The following is a 27,500-nucleotide window of genomic DNA, read 5'->3' as shown; positions in this document are numbered from 1 at the left end:
CACCAAAGAAAGAAAGAAAGATATAGAACTGGGGAGGAAATGAGACAGGGTTCATATTTTCCTAATCACACAAAAGCTACAAAATGTGACAAAACCTTCTATTGAACTGACATTATAACTTCAAAGTGAACGTGGCCACATGGATGTTTTATTGAGCTCCTGCTTCTGCTCCTTAATGCTCCCCTGCCTATGTCTCTACTCTTCTTCCTTTTCTTTCTCCTTATTTTGAATTTTCTTCTGTTCCTCGTCTTTCTTCTCCTCTTTCACAATTGTCCTCCTCCTTGTTTTTGTTGCTTATTGCCCTTTCACCTTTGCTTCACTGGCCCCCCCCCCCCCCCCTCCCCCCCTCTTCCTCCCTCTCTTTCTACTTGTTCCCCTCCTCATTCATTGCTTTCTTAATTCTCTTCTCTTTCTCTGCTCCTCTAAAACTCCTGTACCACTTCTTCTGTTCCTTCTTTTCCTTTCTTTTTCTTATATTTCCTCGTTGTGTCCCATGTAATGGGGTATTAAACACCCAGGATTTATTACTTATGTCTGTTTGTTCTGTTTGTTCTGTTTGCCTTGAAGTAATTTGTCGTATTCACCTACTCATCCCAATCCCTTTCTTACCTGGCCCCTTTAATTCCTCTCATTCTCACCTGTCAGTCACCTGGTTGTGTTTCAGACAGGTAGAGGATATTCATATATATATATATATATATATATACATTGTGGTTGTTTTGTAGACTGTGGTTCATGTATATATATATACATCTAACGTACACTTAGGGTTTTTGTCTTACATTTGAGATGTTGACTAACACTCGAGGACTGTGTTTTTTCTACATGTAGAATGGAATGACGGTTGGTTGGCAAATTTATTCTTACTCTTTATTTAAGCAAATTAATAGTAGATTGTACTTGAAGAATACTAATAGTAGGTGATTAAATTCCAGTATTTTCACCCTCATAAACCCCAGTATGCAACCACTTCGATTATTTCACAGAAACTATAGATTTATGTCCCTTGCATTGAATCATCTGAGGTATAGTAGTACTGTACTGGGTGGTGGTATAATGTACATCACAGTCATTGGCTTCTATTTGTTAATTTGCTTTACTGCACTGCATTTTTTTCCATTTATTAAACTAAATTTGTCGGTGAACATATTTGCAGAAGCTTGTAGGGTTGTCTCCAACAGTAAGGCAAAGCAAACAATACACAAAACTAAGAAGGTTGTTTATTGTCAGAATTTTTTTTTTTCATGTCTTTTGAAAGTAAATTGATTGCTGCTTTCAGTTGTAATGGTGTTTTTTTCATTAATCGCATAGATATTTTGATAAATTTGTGTTGCTTCATATCAAAAGCTTGTAACAAATTATGAGCTGAACAAAGTTAGATGTGCATGACAAGATGTTCAAAAGTGCTGGAAAAGTTTCATTTTGGTAGCTAGAGCATATGACAGATTCTTTCTTCGTTTATGCAGCAGGTCAAAAATATAAGTGCATCATGCTTGCTTGAGAAGCTCACCTTTGTTAATAACCCCCCCCCTCCCCTTCTCATTGCTCGTTCTTTTTCCTCCTCCATAGAGGGATAAGCCATGGATGGGCCAACAATTGTGCTAAAGTTGGCTCCTAGAGCACTGTGTGAATCATTTATTTTTTAAATCTCCTTCAAACTAGTGATCATTTAGTTGAATATGTAGTGGCTTATTTTGTTAGATTTTACAATGCAGCTTTCTAACTCATGTATCAAAATACCTTTGGCTTTAGTAGCTAATATATTTACCATCTAATCAAACAAAAGAAATATTGATGCATTAATTTATACCAATTTAAGATTTGATGTCAATATGGGTGATGATCGAAGAACATGTGAAGCTTACAGGGAAAAATTGACATCATTATCAGTTTTCCCAGCATAAAGGTGAATGAAGCAAATACACTGATACATGTGCAAACTTGTAACATCATAGGATTGTGCTGTATTTGTTGGCCAATTTTGTGTATGTCCGAGTCATATACACAAGAAGGGACTTCATTGGAAAATACTATCAGCCTACAGCAATCATTTTAATAAATCAATTTTTCCAGTTTCTTCAGTGACATAAAAAAAACTAAGGCCGACACTGATTCTTTATTTGAAAAAAAAGTCAAATAAAATGATGTTTGAAATTCTGGGTTTTTTTTTAAACTGTGAACATGGTTTCTCAGTCTCTGCTGCTGCTTTGCAGAAAACACTCTGCAAGTGTTCAAATTTTTTTTATTTTGAGTGACATTCTTTTTTTAAAGGGTCAGAATATTGTGGATGAAACATATGCAAAAGTCCAGATGAACATTCTGTTAATATTCTGTTCTACTTTTTTTTTCAAATTTTATTATTCTTTTTACAGGCACAGAACATTGTGGATGAAATATTCGCAGCAAAACGAGGAACTGCACGGATCTCTGGAGGAGGGTGAGTTTCACATGTTGCATGCATGCCTTGCTTGTGGTGGTGTTCTCCCATATTCACAATTATACACAGATGTCTTAACCCTGTTATCCCTACCTGTGTGGCTATCAGATGACAAGGTGTTGGGTTTTTGTTTATTTACCTGATTTCACAGTCAATTATCAATCAATATGAGGCTTATATCGCGCGTATTCCGTGGGTACAGTTCTAAGCGCAGGGATTTTTTTAATGCAATTTATATCGCGCACATATTCAAGGCGCAGAGATTTAATTTGCAGAGGAATTTAATGGGTTTGCATTCTTAGTCAATTGCAAAGAATGTACCTAGAGGAATTTGGGTTCAACCAATAAGGGTTGATTTAACTTACAAATACTTGTAGTTTTGTTTGTCTTGTTTTCTGGACTTTTCATGGTGTTTAACTGAAGTTTTGAATTTTAGTGTGGGGTTGAATTAGCATAGTTGAAAGTGTTAAAGGGATTGCTTTTATTTGGGACAACATTTGGTTTTTCTCAGAACAGAGATTTTTCTTCTGGTTTTGTCATTTCGGGATATTTCATATCTGCCCGAACAGAGTTTCTGAATAGTAGAGAAATTTAATCCATTACTAGCAAGAAGGGGCTTGCTTTTCCCTGTGCCCAATGTGCACCTTGTCATCATTTAACATGTCTCAGAATCTAACAGTTTTGTATTTGATGTCTGTGGAACATTCTGTGTCGGTGCACAGTTTTTGTTATAATATGTATAATCTTAACTGCATGCATGTCTCTTTTAACACCCTGTCTCCATTTATGTGTATGTACTGAAATTGTAACAGCAGCTGGTTGTGTATTGGATTAATGCAGAATCTATTTTGTATACCAATGAGTGTCACCTTAAAATTAAATGTTTTGTCAGTTTTAACAGTGTCTGTGCTTTAAATATATGTGTCATGACATCTTTGACAGTGCACATTTGTAGCCTTATGTGTGCCGTGTTGTAAGTATGAAAGCTGCTTTGAACATATTTGCTGCGTTGTTTTGTTGCAGCCAAGCTGATCTGTTTGAGATATTTAAACGTCACGATATTGAGATAGATAAGGAGATTAGGGACGGGTTGCTAACACTTTATTACAAGGCAAACACCACCCCGGAAGCCTCCGCCAATCAAAGTTATCTCGAGTGGCTTTCAGGATTTGATTTAGCAACCAATCAACATGCAAATGCGCAGAGCACAGTGTCAGGTCAGTTCCTTCAGCAGTCCAAGACTACCTCAATCAATCAACAAACACAAAACTCTCGATCGACCAATCAGCAATCAAGCTCCAATGCTGCATCTGCTGGTAAGGAGAGAGGTGCAGTGAATGTTCCCAAAGAACAACAAGCACCACCACCACCCAGAGGTCACAAGACAAAGCAGACCGACCCGCAGCATGCATCTCCAGACAGTCATCACGCCGCTTTGTCAGCTAGCCAACAGGCAGCTGCCATGTCACACATTCAGCAGCACTCAGATGGACGCAAGCCTAGTGATCCACAGTCTGGAGCTCATGACCAGTCTCATGAAAACACACAGCGTGGCCATCGCAATGCACGCCATGACTCAGGATACACGCAGCACTCTGCAGAAACTCCAAGGCAAGGGCAGTATTCGAATCCTTACTATGAATTTCCTAACTACCAGGCCAAAAACGACCTGATGGGGGAAGATGATGAATACACTCGGGCCGCTTTGGCTAAGCCCAGGGAAAACCCAGAAGGCTACCGTGACCCAATGGACCGAAAATCTAGCTCCCAGCCAGCCCATTTGTTAGACCCACAGCGGAGAACAACCAATCAGAATGTAGATGTTGCAAGAGCGGCAAACAATCAGCAGAGGGACGAGTACGCTCAGGTACACAAGCGCAATCGTTCACCCCATTGGTCAGGAAATCAGCAGATAATCGATCAGAATGTAAACGTTGCAAGAACGTTGGCTAATCAACAGAAGGACGTGTACGCTCAGGTGAACAAGCGCAGAAACAACAGTCCGCCACCCCATTGGTCAGGAAACCAGCAGACAGCCAATCAAAATGAAGGTGCTGCAAGGGCGGCAGCCAATGAGCAGAGAGACACCCAAGGTAGAATACGACACAGCTCCCAAAATCACTTCAGGCATTTGTCAGGCACTAAACAAGGAGCAACACCCAATCAAAGCGACGGTAACATTGTTGCTGCAAGAACAGGAGCCAATACGCAAGCAGAAAACTGGCAGGGTCGCTATGGAATGAACAAATCTGATGAGCGGTAAACAACAATAGTAGTCAGTTAGTTTTGCCTCGCCTGATAGACAGAGTTCTCGAGCACATTATAGTTCCTTTTCATCGTGCATTTTTTTCAACGGCTGCCCTATGTCATCTTAGGACGTTCAGATCTCTAATGTCCATCTTGGAAGCAGTAGATAGTGGACTCATCTTTGCTGTGAATGGCTTTTTGTGGGAAAAAAAAAAGTTCTTTCTTTTCCAGGTTAAGTTTATGCAACGCTTTATGCAGATAGTTTAGTTTGTTTGTGTGTTTTGTTTTGATTTTGCTGATCTGAAGTGGGTTTTTTTAATCATTTTTTACGGTAAACGCTTTGTGAAGCTTTGTCTATCATGTTTACTTTCTCGTGCTTATTAGAAACCAACTTTCGTTGTATTGTTATGCGTCACTCATTTCTCTGTAACTTTGTCCTGTACCTGTTCTCTTTTTCAGCCCAGCACAAATCATGCAAAATTAGTTTTGATATTTTGATCTTTACGTTCAGCTTTCTTTTTATCACATTGGCTGCATTTTTTAGCACATCAAGGTCCTACATACCCAGTTCTGAGTGCTTTACTGCACGTTCATTTCTGTTTGCTACCTGCCGACTAGTCGACTCAGTCTCGGTCTCGGTCTCTCTCTCTCTTTCTCTCTTTGTCTCTCTCTCTCTCTCTCTCGCTCTCTCTCTCTCTCTCTCTCTCTCTCTCTCTCTCTCTCTCTCTCTCTCTCTCTCTCTCTCTCTCTCTCTCTCTCTCTCTCTCCTACTCACACACACACTCTCCCTCCATACGCACAACACACTCTCAGCTTGCCAGTCTGCCTTTCGGCCAGCCTGCAAAGTAAAAGAACACTTTTCTGAACTTATATGGGAGAGAACTCTTTGATCCTGAAATGAGTTTGTGCACCGCTGTAGCTGGCCGTGTCTTTTTGTTTGATTTACAACTCCCTCAATAGTGGCAACAAGGAAACAAGCGTGACAAAGACGGTACCAAAAAAAAACAAAGTGCTTTTGATATGTGACATAACGTTACACAAGTCTTTGTCTTTGCATGTTGTTCATGTAGACGCTTTAAATCTTATGTTCCAAACAATTGTCAAAGCATTTATATTGTTGAAAGCCCCACAGTGATGTGCTTAGCAACAACAACAACAACATAAAAAATAAACGTTGCAAAAAAAGGAATGTGTTCCAAACATAGCATGACTACAGGGTAACTAAACATATATACAGCGTTATGCAATTGCTCTGGACATGATGGTAACAAGTTTGGATTATACTTTTTGGGGGAGAATATATATGCTTTTAGTTTTACAGAGCCTGGTCAGACTTTGAATGCAGCTTCTGCATTCATAGGAGATGCTGCTATCATGTAGTGAGCTTGAAGTTAAAAGATTTGATTTCACAGCCTTTTTATTTTAGATTTGTTAACTCCTTTTTACCTGCTTTTTTCATTGTGTGTATTTTTCCCAGAATGTGCTCTTCTTTTGAAGACATACTACTAGTTCTCAAGTCTGCGTGTGTGCGTGAAAATGTGTGTGTATGTGGTTGTGTGTGTGTGTGTTTGTCTGTCTGTCTGTCTGTCTGTCTGTCTGTCTGTCTGTCTGTCTGTCTGTCTGTGTGTTTGTGTCTGTAAAACCCCTTCAGCTGTCAACGTTTACTTATAATTTCCCACAGCAAATATATATTCCAAATGTTTGATTAGCTGGGGCTTCTTTGTTCAAACTTTGAATTGTTCGACACACGTTTTCGCTAATACCTTTTCCCGAAGGGCTTGAGAGTAATGAGACAGCTGTTGGGTTTGCAGTCTGAGCCAGAGTTTTTCCCATTAAATAAATGTGTACTTGTGTGGTCAGAGTTCGCTTTAAATGCAGTTGATGAAACAAGGTGACATTGATTTACCTTTTGTGACGTCACTTAGCATGACGTAACATGTCATGCCAATTTTCTATTGAAGCAGGTTTCCCATCTTGTGTGCATGTATCTCTCTATCTGTATGTCTGTGCGCGCGCTGTCGATATTTTATGGCTTGTTGTTGAACTCTAGCACTGATTACCGTTGGCCAGCATGTATTTTCGAATTTGTCGCAGTATACACTGTTGGTCTCTTTCGGTCATTTTGTGGAGAAATATATAATGTGTCCATTGTATCAAAGACGCATAGAGTTAGGATTATGCCAGATATAGTCGTAATTGTCTTGTAAAAAGCCACAACAACAACAACAACAACAAAAATACACACACAAAAGCAAGGAACAAACTAACAAAGACTGCAAGAAAACGTAATGATATCTAGTTAAGCTTACAAAACTTCCTTCGTTTCCGTGTTAATGATTATGCGTAGTATTTTGTTACTGACACGTGCATCAATCTGCAAAATGAACTCAGCAGCAACAACAAATCACCAGGCCGCAGGAAGCGGCCAGCCTGGACAGGTTTATTTTGGTTTTCACAAGGAGTTACACAGGGGAAAAGTACCCCCTGCGGGTTAATTTACCCGTAAGAGGCGACTAACGGATTCTGTTTCTCCTTTTACCCTTGTTAAGTATTTCTTGTATAGAATATTGTCAATTTTTGTAAAGATTTTAGTCAAGCAGTATGTAAGAAATGTTAAGTCCTTTGTACTGGAAACTTGCATTCTCCCAGTAAGGTTATATATTGTACTACGTTGCAAGCCCCTGGAGCAAATTTTTATTAGTGCTTTTGTGAACAAGAAACAATTGACAAGTGGCTCTATCCCATCTGCCCCCTTTCCCCGTCGCGATATAACCTTCGTGGTTGAAAACGACGTTAAACACCAAATAAAGAAAGAAAGGGGGAAAAGTACTGTATCATTAAAATAAGGAGCAAAAAGTGTGTACTGTACTGTGGACTCCTCTCCATCACCCCTCCCACCCACACCCCTCTCACCTTTCTGATCCCCCAATTTAAGACAACCTCACCCCATTTAAGACCCTGTCTTTTTTACATTAATTAGTCAAGTTTTGACTAAATGTTTTAACATAGAGGGGGAATCGAGACGAGGGTCGTGGTGTATATATGTGTGTGTCTGTGTCTGTGTGTCTGTGCATGTGTGTGTGTAGAGCAATTCAGACTAAACTACTGGACTGATCTTAATGAAATTTTACATGAGAGTTCCCGGGTATGAAATCCCCAGACGTTTTTTTCATTTTTTCGATAAATGTCTTATGACGTCATATCCGGCTTTTTGTAAAAGTTGAGGCGGCTCTGTCACACCCTCATTTTTCAATCAAATTGATTGAAATTTTGGCCAAGCAATCTTCGACGAAGGCCGGACTTCGGTATTGCATTTCAGCATGGAGGCTTAAAAATTAATTAATGACTTTGGTCATTAAAAATCTGAAAATTGTAATTAAAATTATTTTTTTATAAAACGATCCAAAATTACTTTTATTTTATTCTTCATCATGTTCTGATTCCAAAAACATAAATATGTTATATTCGGATTAAAAACAAGCTCTAAAAATTAAAAATATAAAAATTATTATTAAAATTAAATTTCCGAAATCGTTTTAAAAACAATTTCATCTTATTCCTTGTCGGTTCCTCATTCCAAAATCATATATAATATGATGGATTAAAAACACGCTCAGAAAGTTAAAACGAAGAGAGGTATACATCAGTAAAGCGTGCTTATAATGCAGCACAGCGCAACCGCTACTGCGCTGAACAAGCTCGTCACTTTTACTGCCTTTTGCACTAGCGGCGGACTACGGTCATTGTAAAAAAATGCAGTGCGTTCAGTTTCATTCTGTGAGTTCCACAGCTTGACTAAATGTAGTAATTTCGCCTTACGCGACTTTTTAGATTTTCTGTTCATAGTGTCTGTGAAACTAAATGTACGTCCATATGAAGGCTCTCCTTGTTTGAAAACCTCATTTTCTTTCATGTTTGGTCGTCTTTGGTCGTGTTTGGGTGTATCACAGTATTAAGCCATTGCCTATTGTGTGTGTGTGTGTGTACACAGAAAGTCGAACTTGTGCTTCCATGGCCCTCTTATTTTGGGTGAAGAAAACGACTAGTATACAAAAGTTTCCAAGTTGTTCCTGACCTGCATTGCAAGCTGTGTTACTCATCCAAGCGTGGTAATTCGAAGACATTCGAATTCAACCAAGTTCAATTCAAGATTTCTGTGATTGAACTTAAACACACTGTGAACTGGGGAGGATATTTTTACTGTATTAAAACATTATGGGTCGATAAAATGCACGCCAGAAACATGTACAGGCGCTCTTCCACTTAGACGAAGGGTGTGTAGATGGGAAGATTTCTTCTCCCCGTCTCTGACTTTCAAGATTGTTCGCTTACGGGTCCCTTTGTGAACCCCTCTCTGCAAATTTGAATATAAGTTTATAAAGTACCATGATCAAATGTATTCATTGCACCTTAACTAAGACGGCACGGTGGCTTAGTGGTAAGGCGTCCCCCCCCGTGATCGGGAGGTCATGGGTTCGAACCCCGGTCGGGTCATACCTAAGACTTTAAAATTGGTAATCTAGTGACTGCTTCGCCTGGCGTCTGGCATTATGGGGTTTAGGACTGGTTGGTCCGGTGTCAGAATAATGTGACTGGGTGAGACATGAAGCCTGTGCTGCGACTTCTGTCTTGTGTGTGGCGCACGTTATAATGTCAAAGCAGCACCGCCCTGATATGGCCCTTCGTGGTCGGCTGGGCGTTAAGCAAACAAACAAAAAACCTTTACTAAGACGTAAATACTATACTGTAGTATTCATTGTACCTTAAACTAAGACGTACATACTGTTTGTTTTTTCACACGAATATACTCCACAAACGTAAACATTTATTGAACTTTTGCAACAGTGTTTATGTGGTCACAGCTATCTATCATTTAAAGTCTCTTCTTGTTAGTTTCACGGCTAAATGCAGGTTCTAAACATTCAAGTACTAAAACCTTGCTACCTTTTGTTACCGTTTCTCCTACCCAAAAAAAGAAGCATGATATAACCATTGAAATAATTTGAAACATTGCGTTACGAGGTTAGGTCCTTGACTGTAAAGCTGTCTTATTTTGGCGGCTTAACCGAGTGAGGAGGTTCCGCATGACATGAAGTCCTTGCCATGACGTTTAATGCACAACGCCCAACATGCAGGAATTGAGCGTGCAATTATCATTTTAGCTGAATATGGACAACCTTTCTGAGCCGTCTTATGTGCCAGTATATATACTGTTCAAAAAAAGAAACGCATAGCTTGTAATATTTGGTTAATTTAGTTATATGGCTACAAGGATATCCACCAAACTGCAGAAAATGTTTATCTGGTCGTCGACCTTTCGTCCATTGCCACAAGTGAGCTCTGCACGTGACGCATGCGTTATCAGTGGCTACAATGTCAAAATTGCTCATTTGGCATGACCACTCGTCATGCTTCAGTGTAATCTCGTGAAACTCGGGGAATATTGAGCTCTCACCATGTCTTCCAAAACCCATAAAAGCGGATTGTTCGCCACAAAGAAATCAGACGACAATTCAGCGACGAAAGATGGCCCGATTGAGCAGAGACGACCGCCAAATTGCATTGGGTCGTTTACAAGCAGGCCAAAGTCAAAGTGCAATCGCCAGGCACTTCCACGTGTCCCAGAGCACCATCAGTAGACTGTGGGTCAGGTTTCAAGCCACTGGCTCCGTTGCTGACTTGCCACGAGCGGGAAGACCAAGGGCGACAACTGCTGCTCACGACCGCTTCATACGGCTCCGCCACCTCCGGAATCGTTTCCTGTCGGCCTCATCTTCTGTCCAGGCTCTCCCCGGGCCACACCGATTATCGGACCAGACCGTGCGGAACCGCCTGCATGAAGCTGGTTTGAGAGCTCGCAGACCTCACAGAGGAGCTGTCCTCACCCGCCGCCATCGCCAGAACCGAGTGCAGTGGGGCAACCAGCACCTTCGCTGGACCGTCCAGAATCACTGGAGACACGTGTGGTTCAGCGACGAGTCCTACTTCCTGCTCCAGCGACATGATGGACATGAGAGTAAACGAACGTTACGCGCCCAACTGTGTGGATGAGGCACCCGTTCATGGTGGTGGAGGCGTCATGGTGTGGGGGGCGATCAATACCGCTGGAAGGAGCACCCTGGTGCACGTCCAAGGGCGCATAACTGCCCAGCAATACGTGGAGGAAATTCTGCGCCCACACGCCCTTCCTCTTCTGGCTGACCAGGATGCCATATTCCAGCAGGACAACACTCGCCCGCACACAACACGACTCACCACCCAGTTCCTCACCGACCACCATGTCCAGGTGCTTCCCTGGCCATCCATGTCGCCAGACATGAACCCGATAGAACACCTCTGGGATGAATTGGACAGACGTGTGCGCAGGCGAGAAGAAGCGCCGGCAAATCACCGCGATCTATTGCAGGCACTTCAGGAGGAGTGGGACACCATCCCACAGCAAGATATCCGGCATCTGATCCAGTCCATGCCCAGAAGGTGCCGGGCAGTTGTTGCTGCTCAAGGCAGTCACACCCCCTACTGACTTGACAGCCTCGGCACCCAATCGTATTGATTGACTGATTGATTTGAAGATGCAAATGAACTGTGTGTGCATTCAACTGTGTCCATACCAAATTTCAAACAAATAATCTAAATATTGGATTTTCTGTTAATTTTTTCAAAAAATAAAACAAATTTGGCAAGTAGCAACTATGCGTTTCTTTTTTTGAACAGTATATATGTCGTGCCGAATTCACGGAATTGCTGAATTCGCGGAATCGGCAACATTTTTGCCCATTTCGCGTAATCGGCAAAACGCTGCCCATTATGTGAAATCAGCAGCGTTTTGACGAAAATGTGGAAAGTCTTCTAAAAATTTGCCCATTTCGCAAAAGCGACAGCCAGTCTGTTATTTTTTGTGTCACCAGAACATTGCATTGACATTGCTTTACCTCCCTACTATGTTTTGTATGGTCTATGTTGGTCTGTGTCGAGCATAACTCCGGAAATGCACAAAAACTACACTTTCTGCAATAACTTGCCATAACTTATCGATTATTGCAATATCTATCCATCCCGCAGTGGGGCACTGCGGTTATGAAATTAAAGGCCCCTCCTGTTTTTGGAACCGCAGGAGCTTTCTAGTTTGCTGTTAGGTAGATTTTTGGTTCCTCTTTCCTGTCATGCTCTCTTTTTCTTCATGAATTCTTTTCTTTTTTCTGCCTTCTTGCTCATTCACCTGTATTTTTTCCAAAAATCTCTTCTCTTGCCGCTTGTCTCGCGATTCATGTATAGTTTAATCTGTTAGTGTTCTGATGTAAGTCCAGCAGTAGATAGGTTAAGCCTATTTTAATATACTGGAAACTGGTAATCTTCCAGTAGGTATTAATTTAGTTTTACTAAAGCCTGCTGGGACACAAGTAATGGGTTAGTGCATTTGTAAACAGGAATCGCTTGACAAGTGGCCCCCTTCATCCCCCCCTTCCTCGTCCTGATATGGCTCTGCGTAGTCGGCTGGACGTTAAGCAACAAATAAACAAACAAACAATATCTATCCATTCGAGTATCTAGTTGTCTAAGTGTGATGATATCCCAGACATTTGAGAACTTTAAAACCAAAAATCGGCTGCCGATTTCGCAAAATGGGCACATTTTAGAAGCCTTTACGCGATTTCGGCAAAACGCTGCCGATTTCACGTATTGGGCAGCGTTTTGTCGATTACGCGAAATGGGCAAAAATGTTGCCCATTACGCGGAATCGGCAATTACGTGAATTCGGCATGACATATATATATGACTAAGTGCCAAAAGGTGCGCACGAAAAGCGGACAAAGGGGCTAAAAAATAAAAGTTGACAAACACGACTGATATTGTGATTTTTGTTAAGACAACAGATGCTGGAACCCAATTACGAAAAGAAAAGATAAATTTACCCAAATGATTTTACAAATAACGATAATTTTGTTCGTTATATCATTCAAAACGGCACTGAGTCATAGCATTAAGGTTATCTCGCACGTTTTTAAAGCTAGGGCTTTGAAACTTGGCACACAACCAAAGTATAATGACCTCCAGGTATGGTGCACATCACATTAAACAACAATGAATTTCAAGGTCACAGCGAGGTTAAATTTCCTTTGCAAACTGGAAAATTGTCGTTGTCACGTCTTACATGTTTTAATACTAGATCAGTTAGACTTTACATACTTCACATACTTTCAGCATTTTTATAAAACCTCATTAAAAGTGACCTGCTGGTTAATCTTTGTCAAAGTTCAAGGTCACAGCGGGGTCACATCTGGTCCAAATGTGGAATATTTTCAATTTATTCAGCGCGTTTATAGCACGAGCTTTGAAAATACACACAGTTCTAGTGTATAATGTTCACACACGATTAAAGTCTGGTTGAAAAAGTCAAGGTCACAGCAGGGTCGCGTTGAGGTCAAACATATACATTTTTCAATGAGGTTTTCTCATATGTTTTTGAAGCTAGGGCCTTGAAACTTGGCACACTACGCAAGTTAAATTAAACCTCATCAAATTCCAAGGTCACAGTAAGGTTAAGGATCCTTTAAGGATATTTTATAAAAAAGGTGACCGCCTGGTTAATGTTTGTCAAATTTCAAGGTCACAGCAGTGCCATCTGGCTTAAACTTTGAAAAATTGTCAATTTCTTCAACTAGTTTTATAGTGTTTGAAGTCATTCACACATGATGAAAGTCTGGTTGATAAAATCAAACGTCAAGGTCGCAGCGGGGTCGCATTGAAGTCAGACACATACAATTGTCATTTTCACGAACGCCTTTTAAGCAACACCTTTGAAACTTCACACATTCCAAAGTTTTGATGTTGTTTGGTTATAATCAAAGTGTGGTCAATTGACAATTTCCATGATTGAGAGCATTCAGAGGGGTCAAGTTGAGGTCACACAAAAAGTGATAATCTTTATAAGACTCACGTTTGCTGCTATTGCTCACTTGACATTGGTGAAAGTGCTTATTTTATAATTGTTGATCTTGATGTTTTGACTAATTAATATTACCAGGATCAACCATACCAGATTTCAAAGTCCAGAAGTTGTCAAACCTCAAACCTGTTGGAAGTTTCAAAGATTTAAGCATCAACAAATTTCTATTTGATTTGACCTTAAATAACAGATTTGACCTTAAATCTTAAAACAGATCAACCAGACTTTGGTTTTATATAAATTGAAGTTCAATACAATTTCCTTTCTTTTTTACCCACGCGAGACCCTGCTATGACCTTCACATTTCTCAAGGATCAACCTTGAATTCTCCATGTTGAACAATCATTAAGCAAAAGCGTTGTTTGAAGTTTGAAGGTTCTAGCTTCAAAAATCTCTGAAAAAATATGTTTCATCCGTTTTCTGAACCACATGTGACCCAGCCGTGACCTTGAAATCTGACAAGGGTCAACAAGACTTTTACCATGCATGGGGGCGATTAAACCCCAAATGTGTGTGAAGTTTCAAGGTTTCAACTTAAAAAACGTCTGAGAAAAATATACATTTTCCTTTTTGGACAATGTGTTGCACGCAAGACAACAGGACAAACGCTCGTGTTATCATTCTTTTACTTTAAGGTCGACTTGCGTGCCCGCTCTTTCGCTAATCTCAATTAAAATTCATCTTGGAAGTTCGGTTTTATTACGCTTTTAATTAAGAAGATTAAACTAAGACAACAAATAGTTAGTTTTACCCATTAAACTCGATAAGGTAGTGACATTTTATGTTGAACGCAAGATGGTGTCGCACGCAAGATCTGAAAAGATGTTGACGACATAATTTCAACACTTGATAGCGCATTCGTGGTTCGTGATTTCTTCACAAATTTTGAACACAGAATGTGTCACGTGGTTCCGTAGATGAAGTAGATCTTTGTACATGTAAATTTTGTTTTTAAAAGAAAATAACCGTTAATTACCGAACATTTTGTCGCACGCAAGATATGACGAAATTTTCAAATCGTTTTCAAAAATGCTGTTCAAAAGTTCTGCAGTCTTTGCTGGATTACTTGAAAGACAGCAGTTTGATACACCGTTATCGCTTGACGTGTCGACATCAATTCCAGAGTTTTTGAAAAAGAAATTTAGTAAATATCTGCGATTGAAAAATGTATGCCGTGATGACGACACATCTTGCGTGCGACACCTTAAAATTCGGTTATCGAAAAAAAAAAATTCTCTCGAGATTTAGATTTGACGTTTGGTCTCGTCTGTAAAGCGATGTTTCAGGCATTCAATCAAACTAAATGCAATTCATTTGTGCTTCTTGTTATTTTTCTGTGGCATATTCAAAACACGAGGTATCACGATGTCCTTTTTCAGATGGCCGGTTTTGGCGTTATTTTTGACTTTAAACAAAGATAACTTCAAAACCGTTCAAGTCAGACACACGAAATTATGTCCACTATCTCTTCGCACATTCATCCACACACACACCAATTTTCAGCAGACACACGTTTTTAGAAACATTTTTATTGTAAAACAAAGTCGTCTTCTGTTCTGTGAGCACCTTTTGGCACTTAGTCATATATATATAATTTTTATGGCTCAGAGTTGGTAGCGTCGATCGCTAGCTTCAAAACCAGTTGTCGCTCTCAGCGTGGGTTCGATCCCCATGTTCCCCATGTTTGGCAAGAGGTTTGTGTCTGAACACCCCCATGTGCATGCATGCGTACGGTAAAGAAACCCAAGTTTACAGCGAAAGTCTCAGGGCTTGGAAACGCGAATACATGCATGCAGAAGAAAAAAAAATTTAAAAATAGGTATCGCCGTACTGTATGACAGTTCGCTTTCAATCCCCAGCGGGAAAGCAGCCACAATTTCCATGAGGGTACGGCCGTCACAGGACTATATCCTTATCCTAACTTGCCGGGTTTTTTTGGACGGAATATATCCAATGATTTCTTAGTGTACGTATTTTAATTTCTCTTACCCCTCTTCTGTAGGCGGGGGTTAACATGAAAGGCAGGTATAAGGCCGGGATGGGAACTTAAGACAAAAAGACTTTCTTCAAACAACACACGTTTCATTGTCCATCTTCATGAGTGCTTTTGTTTTCCTCTCCCACACGTTGTTTTGGTGTAGCAACAAGTATTCTCGTGTTAAGTTCATGTCATTTTCTTTTAAAGTCTCTGCTGCATTCAAGGAGAAATTACTCCAACCCAGTATATCTCTTCCGCATAACACTGTATTTTTATGATTATGGCCTGGAGTTCTTGACAGCTTGAAGCATCTAACACAAAGAGAAATGACATGCATACAAAATAAATGTGTTCTAGACCGAAGGTTGAAAGCCTTTAACCTAATTAGGCCTTTGGGCGCAACATTGCTGGCTATTAAAATACATTGAGAACAATTCGGGAGCAAAGATTAGGACCACACGTTCACACACTGTAGATGTTGGAGCGAAGAAAGCCACGGTAGGTGTGTTAATGTTATTTCAAGGTTTGCTTGTCTCTTTGTTGCTTCGTTTGATTGATTGGTAAGATTCCAAAGACTCAAATTCAGACTTGGAAGCTGTCTTATTTTGGAGGCTTAACCGAGTTCTTTTTCTTCTATATTGCGTGTTCGTTTTGGGTAGGTTTAATGGAAACGATCTCTATGATACCTATGATTGTGAAAGTCGGATTTAAAGAAAAACAAGGAATATTTTCCTTAAAAGCTGTGAATATCAAGATGAAAGAATTGGTGAGGCTGGTTACTTGTACAAACATTGTGGTTAGTTTTCTTCTTCACAAAACGGTTTTGTTTGAATATGAGAACGGCTTGTTATTTACTTTGTACAATAAAACAAAAATAGGAAAGAAGGGCGAACAACTTCAGTTGGACAAATTGATTAACTTTTAGTTAAAAAGTGGGCGACGTCCTTGACTGTACACGTGTGACCTGCAAGCACCAGGGTCATAGCTAATGATGTCAGACTGTATGGATGTGACGTGAGTGTTGTGAAGTGAAACAACGTGGAGCTATTAAAAACACTCCATTTTCTGCTCCCCAAATGTAGTCCTAGGTTTACTTGTGAGAACGTACCGGCACGGTTGGCCTAGTGGTAAGGCGTCCGCCCCGTTATCTAAGACTTTAAAATTGGCAATCTAGTGGCTGCTCCGCCTGGCGTCTGGCATTATGGGGTTAGTGCTAGGACTGGTTGGTCCGGTGTCAGAATAATGTGACTGGGTGAGACATGAAGCCTGTGCTGCGACTTCTGTCTTGTGTGTGGCGCACGTTATATGTCAAAGCAGCACCGCCCTGATATGGCCCTTCGTGGTCGGCTGGGCGTTAAGCAAACAAACAAACAAACCAAAAAACTTGTGACAACTATGCTCCTTTCTCCCAGTTCTTGACTCTGTTCCTCCCCGTCAACTCTTTGGCTCTGTCTGCCCGTCCACCTCTCCCTGTGTCTCTGTCTTTGTCTCTGTCTGTCTGTCTGTCTGTCGATCTATCTGTCGGTCTGTCTGTCGGTTTGTCTGTCTGTCTGTCTGTCTCTCTCTTCTCTCTCTCCCCCCTCTGGCTGATCTCTCTGCCTCTTGTCTCTCTCTCTCACATTCTCTCTCCCTCTCTTCTCTCTCCCTCTCTTCTCTCTCTCCCCCTCTCTCTTTCTCTCTATTCAGGATTATTCAGGAAGTAGCCTCTGGAACGCTCTTCCGGACGCCCTGCGGCAATCCACCAACACAGATTCTTTTAGAACCAAATATTCTTTCCATTTAATGAACTCTATGAACAAATAAACTTGATTGGTATGTTTTCTTTGTATACAGTTGTTCATTATCGGAATTATGGTTTATTGTGACAAAATCACGAAGATTTGGCTCTGTAATACATTGTTTTGCTGAGCTAATGTATTGTTGGGTTACTTTCCGTTTATCTTCATTGCTTTACACCCAATTTTGAACACTACCTTATGATCTACAATGCTTCTACATAATGCGCTTCATGTACATACACTTATATGTTCTACCATTAATGGTTTTATGTAACCTTTTTTTCCCTAGTCATAGTTATAGTAAAATAGTTTAGTCCCTCTTTAGGGCGAGGGCCAGATGCAAAAAAGCATATCTATGCTTATTCTTGTCACCCTCGAAAAATAAAGATTTGTCATTGTCATTGTCATTGTCATTGTCTATCGCTCTCTCTCCCCCTATCTCTCTGTCCGCCTCTCTCTCTCTCTCTCTCTCTCTCTCTCTCTCTCTCTCTCTCTCTCTCTCTCTCTCTCTCTCTCTCTCTGTACCCCTATTTCTGTTTCCCTCTAGCTCTTCTATCTCTCTCTGATACCCCTCCCCCCCCCCCCCCCAGGCACACACACACTTTTCCTCCCTCTCCCTTATCATCCGTACCATCCCTCACCTGTAAGCGATGTATAGAACAGAGCAAACGTTGGGTTTTCAAAGGTAACCTATTCCAATCGAAGCTGGCAAAAATCTACTCTTCTGAATGCAAACTTCTACCTTTACCACCCCTCAGTATCTGTCTGTCTGTCTGTCTGTCTGTCTGTCTCTCTGTCTGTCTGTCTCTCTCTCTCTCTCTCTCTCTCTCTCTCTCTCTCTGTCTGCCTGTGCCTCTCCTTGTCTATCTGTGCCTCTCCTATTTCCCTCTCTCTCTCTCCCTTCTCCCCCCCCTCTCTCCCTTCTCCCCCCTCTCTCCCCTCTCCCCCCTCTAGATCTCTCTCCCTCTCTACCTCTCCCTCTCTACCTCTCTTTCTCCCCTCTCCCCCCCCCCTCTCTCTCTCTCTCTCTCTCTCTCTCTCTCGCTCTCTCTCTCTCTCTCTCTCCCTTTTCTTTCCTTCATATAAATGACGTTTGCATGAGAGTGTACATTCACACACGTATCTTCGTGCGTATGTAAAATCAAGTCAGCCCCACCCGTATTGAATCAGCGTACCGGGTCAAGGGTGTTTCGTTCCTAAATACACACCCATCGCTCATCATGCCGTCATTACTCCAGGTAGGATGGTCCCGAGAGAGAAGTAATTGGAGGGCCAAGACTTTTTGCCTTTCTCGTTGGAAATTAAATGTGAACGTTTTTAATGCAAACAACACTTTATAAATGGCCAAGTGCCGTTTTGGTGTGAAAGTTTTTGAAGTTAAAAAACACTAAATGGCCAAATGCCGTCTTGGTGTGAAAGTTTTTGAAGGCAAACAACACTAAATGACAAAATGTCGTAAGTATAATATCGAAGCAAAATTCAGTAAGATGTTAGCTTCGATCTTGTCCCTTATTGCTTTGCACTTAATTGAACAGAACTTACAAAATTGGTTTTACAAATTCTTTTATTATGCTTGATTTTACTTTCGCTTTTTCAAATGACTCTTTTCTTTCCTTTGTCTGTCTCTCTGTCTTTCTTTTTGCCTTTCTTTCTGTCTGTCTGTCTTTTTGTCTGTCGATCTTTCTTTCTCAAGCATTTCATTTGCCACTACACCTGAGTGTTATGTCTTTTCACTTCGGACAAAAGAATCTCTTGGTCGAAGTTCAACATTGACGCATCAGCGATGTCGTGAGAAGCGCTATAATAGAATGTTATTTGTACGTTTCGGTGCGTAATCACTCATTCACGTACACACACACACGCATGCACTCGCGCACGCACGACATACACACGCACGTACGCACGCACACACATACACACACACACATACATACACACACACACACACACACACACACACACACACACACACACACACACACACTTTCTCTCTCCCTTCCTCTCTCTCTCTCTCTCTTTCCTTCCACACCCACATTCACCCTCCCCCTCGCCTTCTCTGTAAGTATGGTTTTTTTGCCAAGTAAGGCTATTAGCAAACCTTAAAATATTCCCTGGGCGACCTTTGTGTTTCTCACGCGTGTTTTTCTCTCGTGTTTTTCTCTCATTATCAAAGGTGAATGGCCCGTGCATGTCTCGCGACAAAGTAATTGAACTTCCCTGTTAGAATTACCTTTTGCTTGAAGTGAAATTTATACCGTTAAAGCAAGTTCAGAAACTACAGTCGAACATGCCCTTGCAACCACTTCTCCCAAGCGACAGTCTGCCCAACATGCAGCTATCGGGAGGACGTCAGTCGTTCTGTTTTCTTTCTTTTGCAGTTATTTTGGTGAAGATGGTAAAACGACAGAACATATGTTTCTGTGTATGCCTAAATTACGAGAAATTGCTTTAACATGAGCTAGAGTAATCCATGGTTTTGTCTGATTCCGGAGTTCTGGTTGTCTCAGTGCAGGCACGTTGTTCTGCTGTTATAGTCGCCTCGCCTGCGTTGTCTGTACGCGTGACAATTACAATGTTGTTTTGAAAATGAGCGAGATTAAGCCGTGATTTTGTCTCATTTTGGAGTTCTGGATTTGTTGACTTTGTGTGTCAGCGCGACCAAACTGACTGATGTTGAAAATAGTAGCCGTGCTTTTGTTTTCTGAAAACGCCTTAATGCGATGTTGTTTTGGAAAAGAGAGAGATTCAATCAAAGTATTAATTGTCTCATTTCTGATTTCTGAAATTGTTTACTTTTTGCCTCCAGGCAGCCATATTGTTCTGCTGTTGAGGACGTTAGCCTCGCCGTCTATGTTTTCTGTACGTTTTCAAATCTACGATGTTGCTTTCAAACTAAGCGAAGTTCAGCTGTGTAGTATTGTCTCATTTCGGAGTTCTTGATTGTCTAACCTTGCACCTCAGCGCAGCCAAGTTGTTCTGCTGTTGAAAATGGTAGCCATGTCTAAACTGTCGAAAGAGAATGTCAGGCAGTCACGTGATTATTTTCTCTCTCACTATCGTGATGGTTCGTTTTTTGCTGCAGTATTGTTTGACATTAACGAGTTCTTCATTCTTTTCGTATGAAATGCAGATATACTTTTTACGTGTTTTTTTTGTTTGATTTTTGTGTGTGTTTATGGAACAAAGGGTTACAAAAAACAACAACTAGGAACAAACAAACAAACTCTTGCCATGGAATTCAAAATTCTATCAAATAAAATGTCATTACCCAACAAAACTTAGCAGTTAACTAAGCTGTAGTTTACAGCTTTTCACATGCACAATCTTTTTGTGTGAAAACCCCCATTATATCAGACTTATTTATTCGAGAAGATATTGGGAAAGAAAAGAAGAAGAAAAACATTGATGCGAAAGCAATTTAGTGGAGGGGTAGTCTGCCTTTCAACGACCATTATTTATGGTTAAAAGAATCAGTAGACAATAGAGCTACGTATTTGTTTGGATTCCTTTGTTTCCTAGTTTTTTCTGTGATCATCTAGACAAAAATAATGTAAATCCTAAGACATCAAAGCTGAAGTCTGGGTATATTTATGAATGTATGGTCAAATTAAAACATGTGGTCTACCTTTGCCATGCAACATTTTTTTTAAAGTTGGATTCTTTAGCAAAAGTTCAAGATATTCTCTATAAATTCACACGTAAGAATCTTCAAACTGTGTTCTGAAATCCTACTTTTTGTGAGCTTGTGGTATTCTAGGGCAGATCGATTTGAGATTGAGACACGGAATGTCTTTGCTTGTTTGGACTCCTAGGTCACTTTCAACTATTTTCACAGTTCCCATTCAAGAGTATACATGAATAGAATGATATTCTATAGTCATTTCCATTCAAGAAGAAGTTGATCTACCCACAAGAGTTTCACACTTTCTAAATGTATGAGTAAGAGGCCTTGCATGTCGATGCTATAAACTGTTAAAATGGATAAGAAAGAAGGTGTATATCCTTGGCCCAGTCGTCTTAACCGAAAACGAACCTTGCAGGACAAAAGGAAACCAAGGGCACACACAAACCGTCGTGCCCTACCAGAGTAAACGTAAAACGATTGTGAATCAACACAGCAGTGGGGCAGTCTCTGTTGACTCAAGAATTTTATGAGCTGGGGGACACACCTTGTTTTTTTCAGTGACCCCCATGGCATACCCCTTACACTGTACCCGGCTTTATTGAAAGGGTGAACCCCGCCCTTATGGCGTTGGCTGCTTCCACCCACTCTTATGCCCTATTCGTACTGTGTACCTGCATTTGTCATTCTCTTTTAAGTCGTTAGATGTCTTTAGGAGAGTGAAAGCAGAGTCAAGGTGTTACGTTGTAGTCCAGGTTTGAAACGTTGAGAGTGTAATACAGGCTGTTCTTGTGTGTGTGCCGTGTGGATCATTGTGGCGAAAACATCTGTTGTTGCCGTGTAATTTGTAGTCATTCATCAGTGAAAATCAGTGATTGTAATGGTAATTTTGTAAGTTTTCGTCTCAAAAAGAGTACAGTGGTATGTTTTTAGAGAGGTATAGCAGACTAGGTTTTTCTTCCAAATGGCAACCTTTTTGGTGTGTGTATTAAAGGCGTTTAAATGTCAGATTCAGCGTAAGACAGACCTCTTCAGTGTCATGTGTTAGATATACGCACCAGAAGCTGTCGCAGAAATGGAATTTTTTGGTGTTTGAATTAAAAGGACAGTGTGCAGTCTTTATGTAGCCAAACTATAGTTATTTTTATTATGTACACACCTGGTGCTGAAAAATGTTATACATTGAAGTGACTGACTCTTGCTTCTGTTCCTTGGATTGGTCCCGCGTGATCCCCAAAGAATAGGCTCATGTGATCTAATTAAGTGGTTTTATGCACAGACACTCATTTGCTTTGGAATGACAACACATATTTCCCTTGGTCATTTTTGTCGGTCGAGTGATAGCGAAGTCTTGGTAGATTCAGAACTGAGAAAAAAGGTGCTCGTGTTTAGACGGTTTCAAGCTGCTGTTCAGAAGAACAGGGATAACTGGATGTAGCTAATATACTTGCGGTTTGTACATCCTAGTAGCGTTCAGTTAAAAAAAAAAAGAAAAAAAAAAGATAGAGCTAGATAAAAGATTATTGTCTGAATGACTTTGGATTACTGTTAACGTATGCAAGACAGTAGAATTTTGTTGATGAAAAAAATAAATCAACAACAATACAAGTTTTGCTTTATCAGCAAGAGGCTGGACAGGTGACACAACCTTGGCAACTGAGTGGCCGATAGGTACACGGACTGGCGGGCATTGGGGGTTGACCATCGCACCCAAAACAAAACTGACCTCTCAGCCCAGCCCGCATTCCGAGATACATACCCAACGCTGCCGCAGTGAAAGGGAAAGTTACTGGGTGTACTCCGCAGGGCCACCCGATTGAGACTGGTCGGGTACCACACTGCATACAAGTCAGACTATAGAGACAGATAGACATACCGGACTGGCAATGAGCCAAACAAAGCAACAACGACGTGGAATTTCTCTGTGTTTTGTGGCCTAAGGTGTTGATAGCGATACTTTTTTTTCCCCGGTATTGATGTATGATTACTTCGAAGTTTATCTGATGTGAAAGTTCAGGTGTGATCTCGTGGTGATTTTAGTTTTATCTGTCGTTTTCCTTGTTGGTAGCTGGTTGTTTATCTTTGGAGTGTGTGACTTTGGAACAGGTCATACAAGGGCTCTTGACTTGTTGACGTAACGAAGATAGTGTGGGTAGTGCTACTTTCACAGGTCTCAAGTGTGATCGGTGTGGAGTAACCTATGACGGCTTACTAGCGCCAAAACTAAAAATTAGTAATTAACCCGTGAAAGTTACTAATTTTCACGAGAAAATTACAATTATGACGTGAAAATGACTAATTTTGACGTGTTGATTACTAATTTTCACGTGTTGATTACTAATTTTCACGTGTTAATGTCTAATTTTCAGTTTTGGTTCGCTTCCTGACGGCTTACTGGTGCCAAATCTAAAAATTAGTAATTTTCACGCGTTAATTACTAATTTTCATGTGCCTCGTGACTGTGGGGGCTCAATGCGCATGCGCGACTGTTAAACTGGCCAGAGCGAAACATCCTTCGATTCGAAACTTTTCTGGTCCATAGTTCTTTAATCCGATGCAAGAGCTGAGCGCATGTGTAAATAACCGTGACATACAACTGTCTGTCCGACAACTTGTTGAATAACGAATTCTATCGAAAGATATTTGAGTGTGTGAGTCTCGACCGAAGAGATCCGTCTGCTGGTGGTCGGACCTTTAGCACATGTCCCACCGGCCGCCATGTTTCCTCTCTCGGTTCGAACATTTTCGGATCGATTATCCTTCACTAATACACTACAAAGCAAATTTATGGGTGTGGTAGTGGAAACAAATATGAGGTACGGCTGTCTGCCCGACAACTTGTCGAATAAGGAATTATATTGAAAGATATCCATGAAAGTGTGAGACCACAGCCGATCAAAAGTCAGTCTGCTACGAACAGCTTCGATTCGAAAGTTTTTGGGGTCGATTATTCTTTTCTAAGATACCCAAAACAACGTTAAGGAAAGCGCTATTGCAGAAAACTGTGACATGCATCTTCCCGTCGGATAACTTGCTCGATAAAGCCTTCTATTAAAAGATATTTCAGAAATAGTGTGAGAGCGATGTTTGCTGGACGTTGAAACCTCGCAGTGCGGACTCTTAAAGTGACCAAAAACGACAAAATGAAAATTAGTAATTAACACTTAATTACTAATTTTCACGTGAAAATGGTAACCCTAAGTATTGGCACTAGTAAGCCGTCATAGTAGCCCGCATGTGACGACCTAAACGTTTGCATTGAAAATACACTGCGTTTTCTTTACTTCCTCCCTCTGCTGGTGCATATGAGCTTTGAAAAAAAACACGAGCGAACAAAGGCATTGAACGGTTGGTTAGAAAAAAGAGCTACAGAGAAGAAGACCTGAGAAAAGTTAAAGCTCGCAGTTTGTATTTTCATTTTCCGCATGTGTTTTTACATTTAGTCAAGTTTTGACTATTAAGGTGGTTTTTTTGACAAGAAACAACGACGGCAATCAAGAGATTTGGGTGTATTTTTGTAGAATAAAGCCTTGCGGTGTTTGGTGAAATATTGTTTGAAAACATTGAATCGGCCGTCTGGAACTAACGCGTTAGTGAAGAAGAAGGGCAGCTTCAATCGTTGAGTTGTTCAGACCTACCTCGCTTCGTGTTGCTTTGTGGTGTAAAAGGCAGTCTCAGATAAAGATCGTCCAGTTTCGGGTGTTACATTAAGCTTTTCAAATACGGATCATTGAGGTTCAGACATAGCTAGCTTTCAAGATTGAAATCGTTCAGCTGTCGGCGTAATAAACTTTGGATTATAATATATCTTGGCTGTGCGCGTTTAGAGTAGACTGTTTTTAAACTGTCCATGAATTTAGGAACGAAGGAAAGTAAGAAAACCAGCATGAGTGAAAATGTACATGTCATACATTCTTAGTTTTCCCGTTCTGCGATGCAGCACCAAGCGGAATTAGTGGTTGAGGGAAAACTGTACAGAAGTTGATTGCAGAGTTCACTGGATACCCCGACAACTTTATTCTAAACATTGTTGGACATTGAAACAATCCTCGATCATGATGTGTTCCTGATATAGCCTGGAGATCCCGGACCTTTACCTTAAGGGAAGTGTGTGACGCAGTGTTTGGCGTTGCGCTTTGTACTGTGCCAAGCATGTTGTAGTGTTTTCGCATCTGGGGAACTCTTCTGTTTGTGTTCTCTTGGATTATACCTAGTCCGCTCTTGCTAGTCACTCACCATGATAGTCTACAAAGGGTAAGTCAATATTTGGACGTCCTGTGTGTGTGTGTGCGTGTGTGTGTGTGTGTGTCGACTTGCGTGCGTGCGTATCTCTCTCTCTCTCTCTCTCTCTCTCTCTCTCTCTCTCTCTCTCTCTCTCTCTCTCTCTCTCTCTTTAAAACGTTTTATTATTAGATTAAACCCTCCCATGGGCGAGGCCTGGATGTAAAAAAACCACCTGTTTGCTTATGCCATTACCCTCGTTAATAAAGAATTTGTCTTGTCTCTCTCTCTCTCTCTCTCTCTCTCTCTCTCTCTCTCTCTCTCTCTCTCTCTCTCTCTCTCTCTCTCTCTCTCTCTCTCTCTTTATATTTAGTCAAGTTTTGACTAAATATTTTAACGTAGAGGGGGGAATCGAGACGAGGGTCGTGGTGTATGTGTGTGTGTGTGTGTGTCTGTGTGTGTGTGTAGAGCGATTCAGACTAAACTACTGGACCGATCTTTATGAAATTTGACATGAGAGTTCCTGGGTATGAAATCCCCGAACGTTTTTTTCATTTTTTTGATAAATGTCTTTGATGACGTCATATCCGGCTTTTCGTGAAAGTTGAGGCGGCACTGTCACGCCCTCATTTTTCAACCAAATTGGTTGAAATTTTGGTCAAGTACTCTTCGACGAAGCCCGGGGTTCGGTATTGCATTTCAGCTTGGTGGCTTAAAAATTAATTAATGACTTTGGTCATTAAAAATCGGAAAATTGTAAAAAAAAATAAAAATTTATAAAACGATCCAAATTTACGTTTATCTTATTCTCCATCATTTGCTGATTCCAAAAACATATAAATATGTTATATTCGGATTAAAAACAAGCTCTAAAAATTAAATATATAAAAATTATTATCAAATTTTTTTTTTCGAAATCAATTTAAAAACACTTTCATCTTATTCCTTGTCGGTTCCTCATTCCAAAAATATATAGATATGATATGTTTGGATTAAAAACACGCTCAGAAAGTTAAAACGAAGAGAGGTACAGAAAAGCGTGCTATCCTTCTCAGCGCAACGAATACCCCGCTCTTCTTGTCAATTCCACGTGCACTGCCTTTGCCACGGGCGGTGGAGTGACGATGCTACGAGTATACGGTCTTGCTGCGTTGCGTTGCGTTCAGTTTTATTCTGTGAGTTCGACAGCTACTTGACTAAATATTGTATTTTCGCCTTACGCGACTTGTTTTTATATTTAGTCAAGTTTTGACTAAATATTTTAACATCGAGGGGGAATCGAAACGAGGGTCGTGGTGTATGTGCGTATGTGTGTGCGTGCGTGTGTGTGTGTGTGTGTGTGTGTGTAGAGCGATTCAGACTAAACTACTGGACCGATCTTTATGAAATTTGACATGAGAGTTCCTGGGTATGAAATCCCCGAACGTTTTTTTCATTTTTTTGATAAATGTCTTTGATGACGTCATATCCGGCTTTTCGTGAAAGTTGAGGCGGCACTGTCACGCCCTCATTTTTCAACCAAATTGGTTGAAATTTTGGTCAAGTACTCTTCAACGAAGCCCGGGGTTCGGTATTGCATTTCAGCTTGGTGGCTTAAAAATTAATTAATGACTTTGGTCATTAAAAATCGGAAAATTGTAAAAAAAAATAAAAATTTATAAAACGATCCAAATTTACGTTTATCTTATTCTCCATCATTTGCTGATTCCAAAAACATATAAATATGTTATATTCGGATTAAAAACAAGCTCTGAAAATTAAATATATAAAAATTATTATCAAATTTTTTTTTTCGAAATCAATTTAAAAACACTTTCATCTTATTCCTTGTCGGTTCCTGATTCCAAAAATATATAGATATGATATGTTTGGATTAAAAACACGCTCAGAAAGTTAAAACGAAGAGAGGTACAGAAAAGCGTGCTATCCTTCTCAGCGCAACGAATACCCCGCTCTTCTTGTCAATTTCACTGACAGCTACTTGACTAAATATTGTATTTTCGCCTTACGCGACTTGTTTTCTTCTCCTGGAGCTTTGGTTGATGTGGATAAAAGACTAAAGGACAGGGGGATTACGGAAACAGTTTTTGTTTTGGAATGAGGTTTGATTAGCACATTTAAATGTTTTAAATCTCCTTTTTCTGAAAACAAAACTACCTGCAATGTTGGTGTGTGAGTCAAGATGACACGTAGGATTTGGTTGCCTGCCAAGAAAACTTAGGGCTATCAAATAAACAGTCTTTCAACATTGAAATCCAAATTGGTGCCAG

The 27,500-nt window shown here is 40.5% G+C and overlaps 1 protein-coding gene and 1 long non-coding RNA gene across 8 annotated transcripts in view; one reads left to right on the top strand and one right to left on the bottom strand.

The window, feature by feature from the left end:
* Positions 1–27,500, bottom strand: part of LOC138971193 (uncharacterized) — a 666,631-nt gene that overhangs the window by 549,493 nt on the left and 89,638 nt on the right. The window lies entirely within an intron of this gene.
* Positions 1–27,500, top strand: part of LOC138971173 (epidermal growth factor receptor kinase substrate 8-like) — a 137,275-nt gene that overhangs the window by 46,005 nt on the left and 63,770 nt on the right. For 2 of the 7 annotated variants that reach the window (XM_070343815.1, XM_070343811.1), the window contains exon 8: positions 2,373–2,437. In XM_070343815.1, coding sequence (XP_070199916.1) covers positions 2,373–2,437 — 65 coding nt within the window. Of the gene's footprint in view, positions 1–2,372; positions 2,438–3,341; positions 4,697–27,500 lie in introns of those variants that run through there. The other 5 variants (XR_011457187.1, XM_070343813.1, XM_070343812.1 and 2 more) reach the window with 5 other exon arrangements.

Source organism: Littorina saxatilis, linkage group LG7 (genome assembly GCF_037325665.1).
Source record: "Littorina saxatilis isolate snail1 linkage group LG7, US_GU_Lsax_2.0, whole genome shotgun sequence".
NCBI lineage: Eukaryota > Metazoa > Mollusca > Gastropoda > Littorinimorpha > Littorinidae > Littorina > Littorina saxatilis.
The sequence above is the reverse complement of the archived record's forward strand: the minus strand, read 5'-3'. Positions and strand labels throughout refer to the sequence as shown.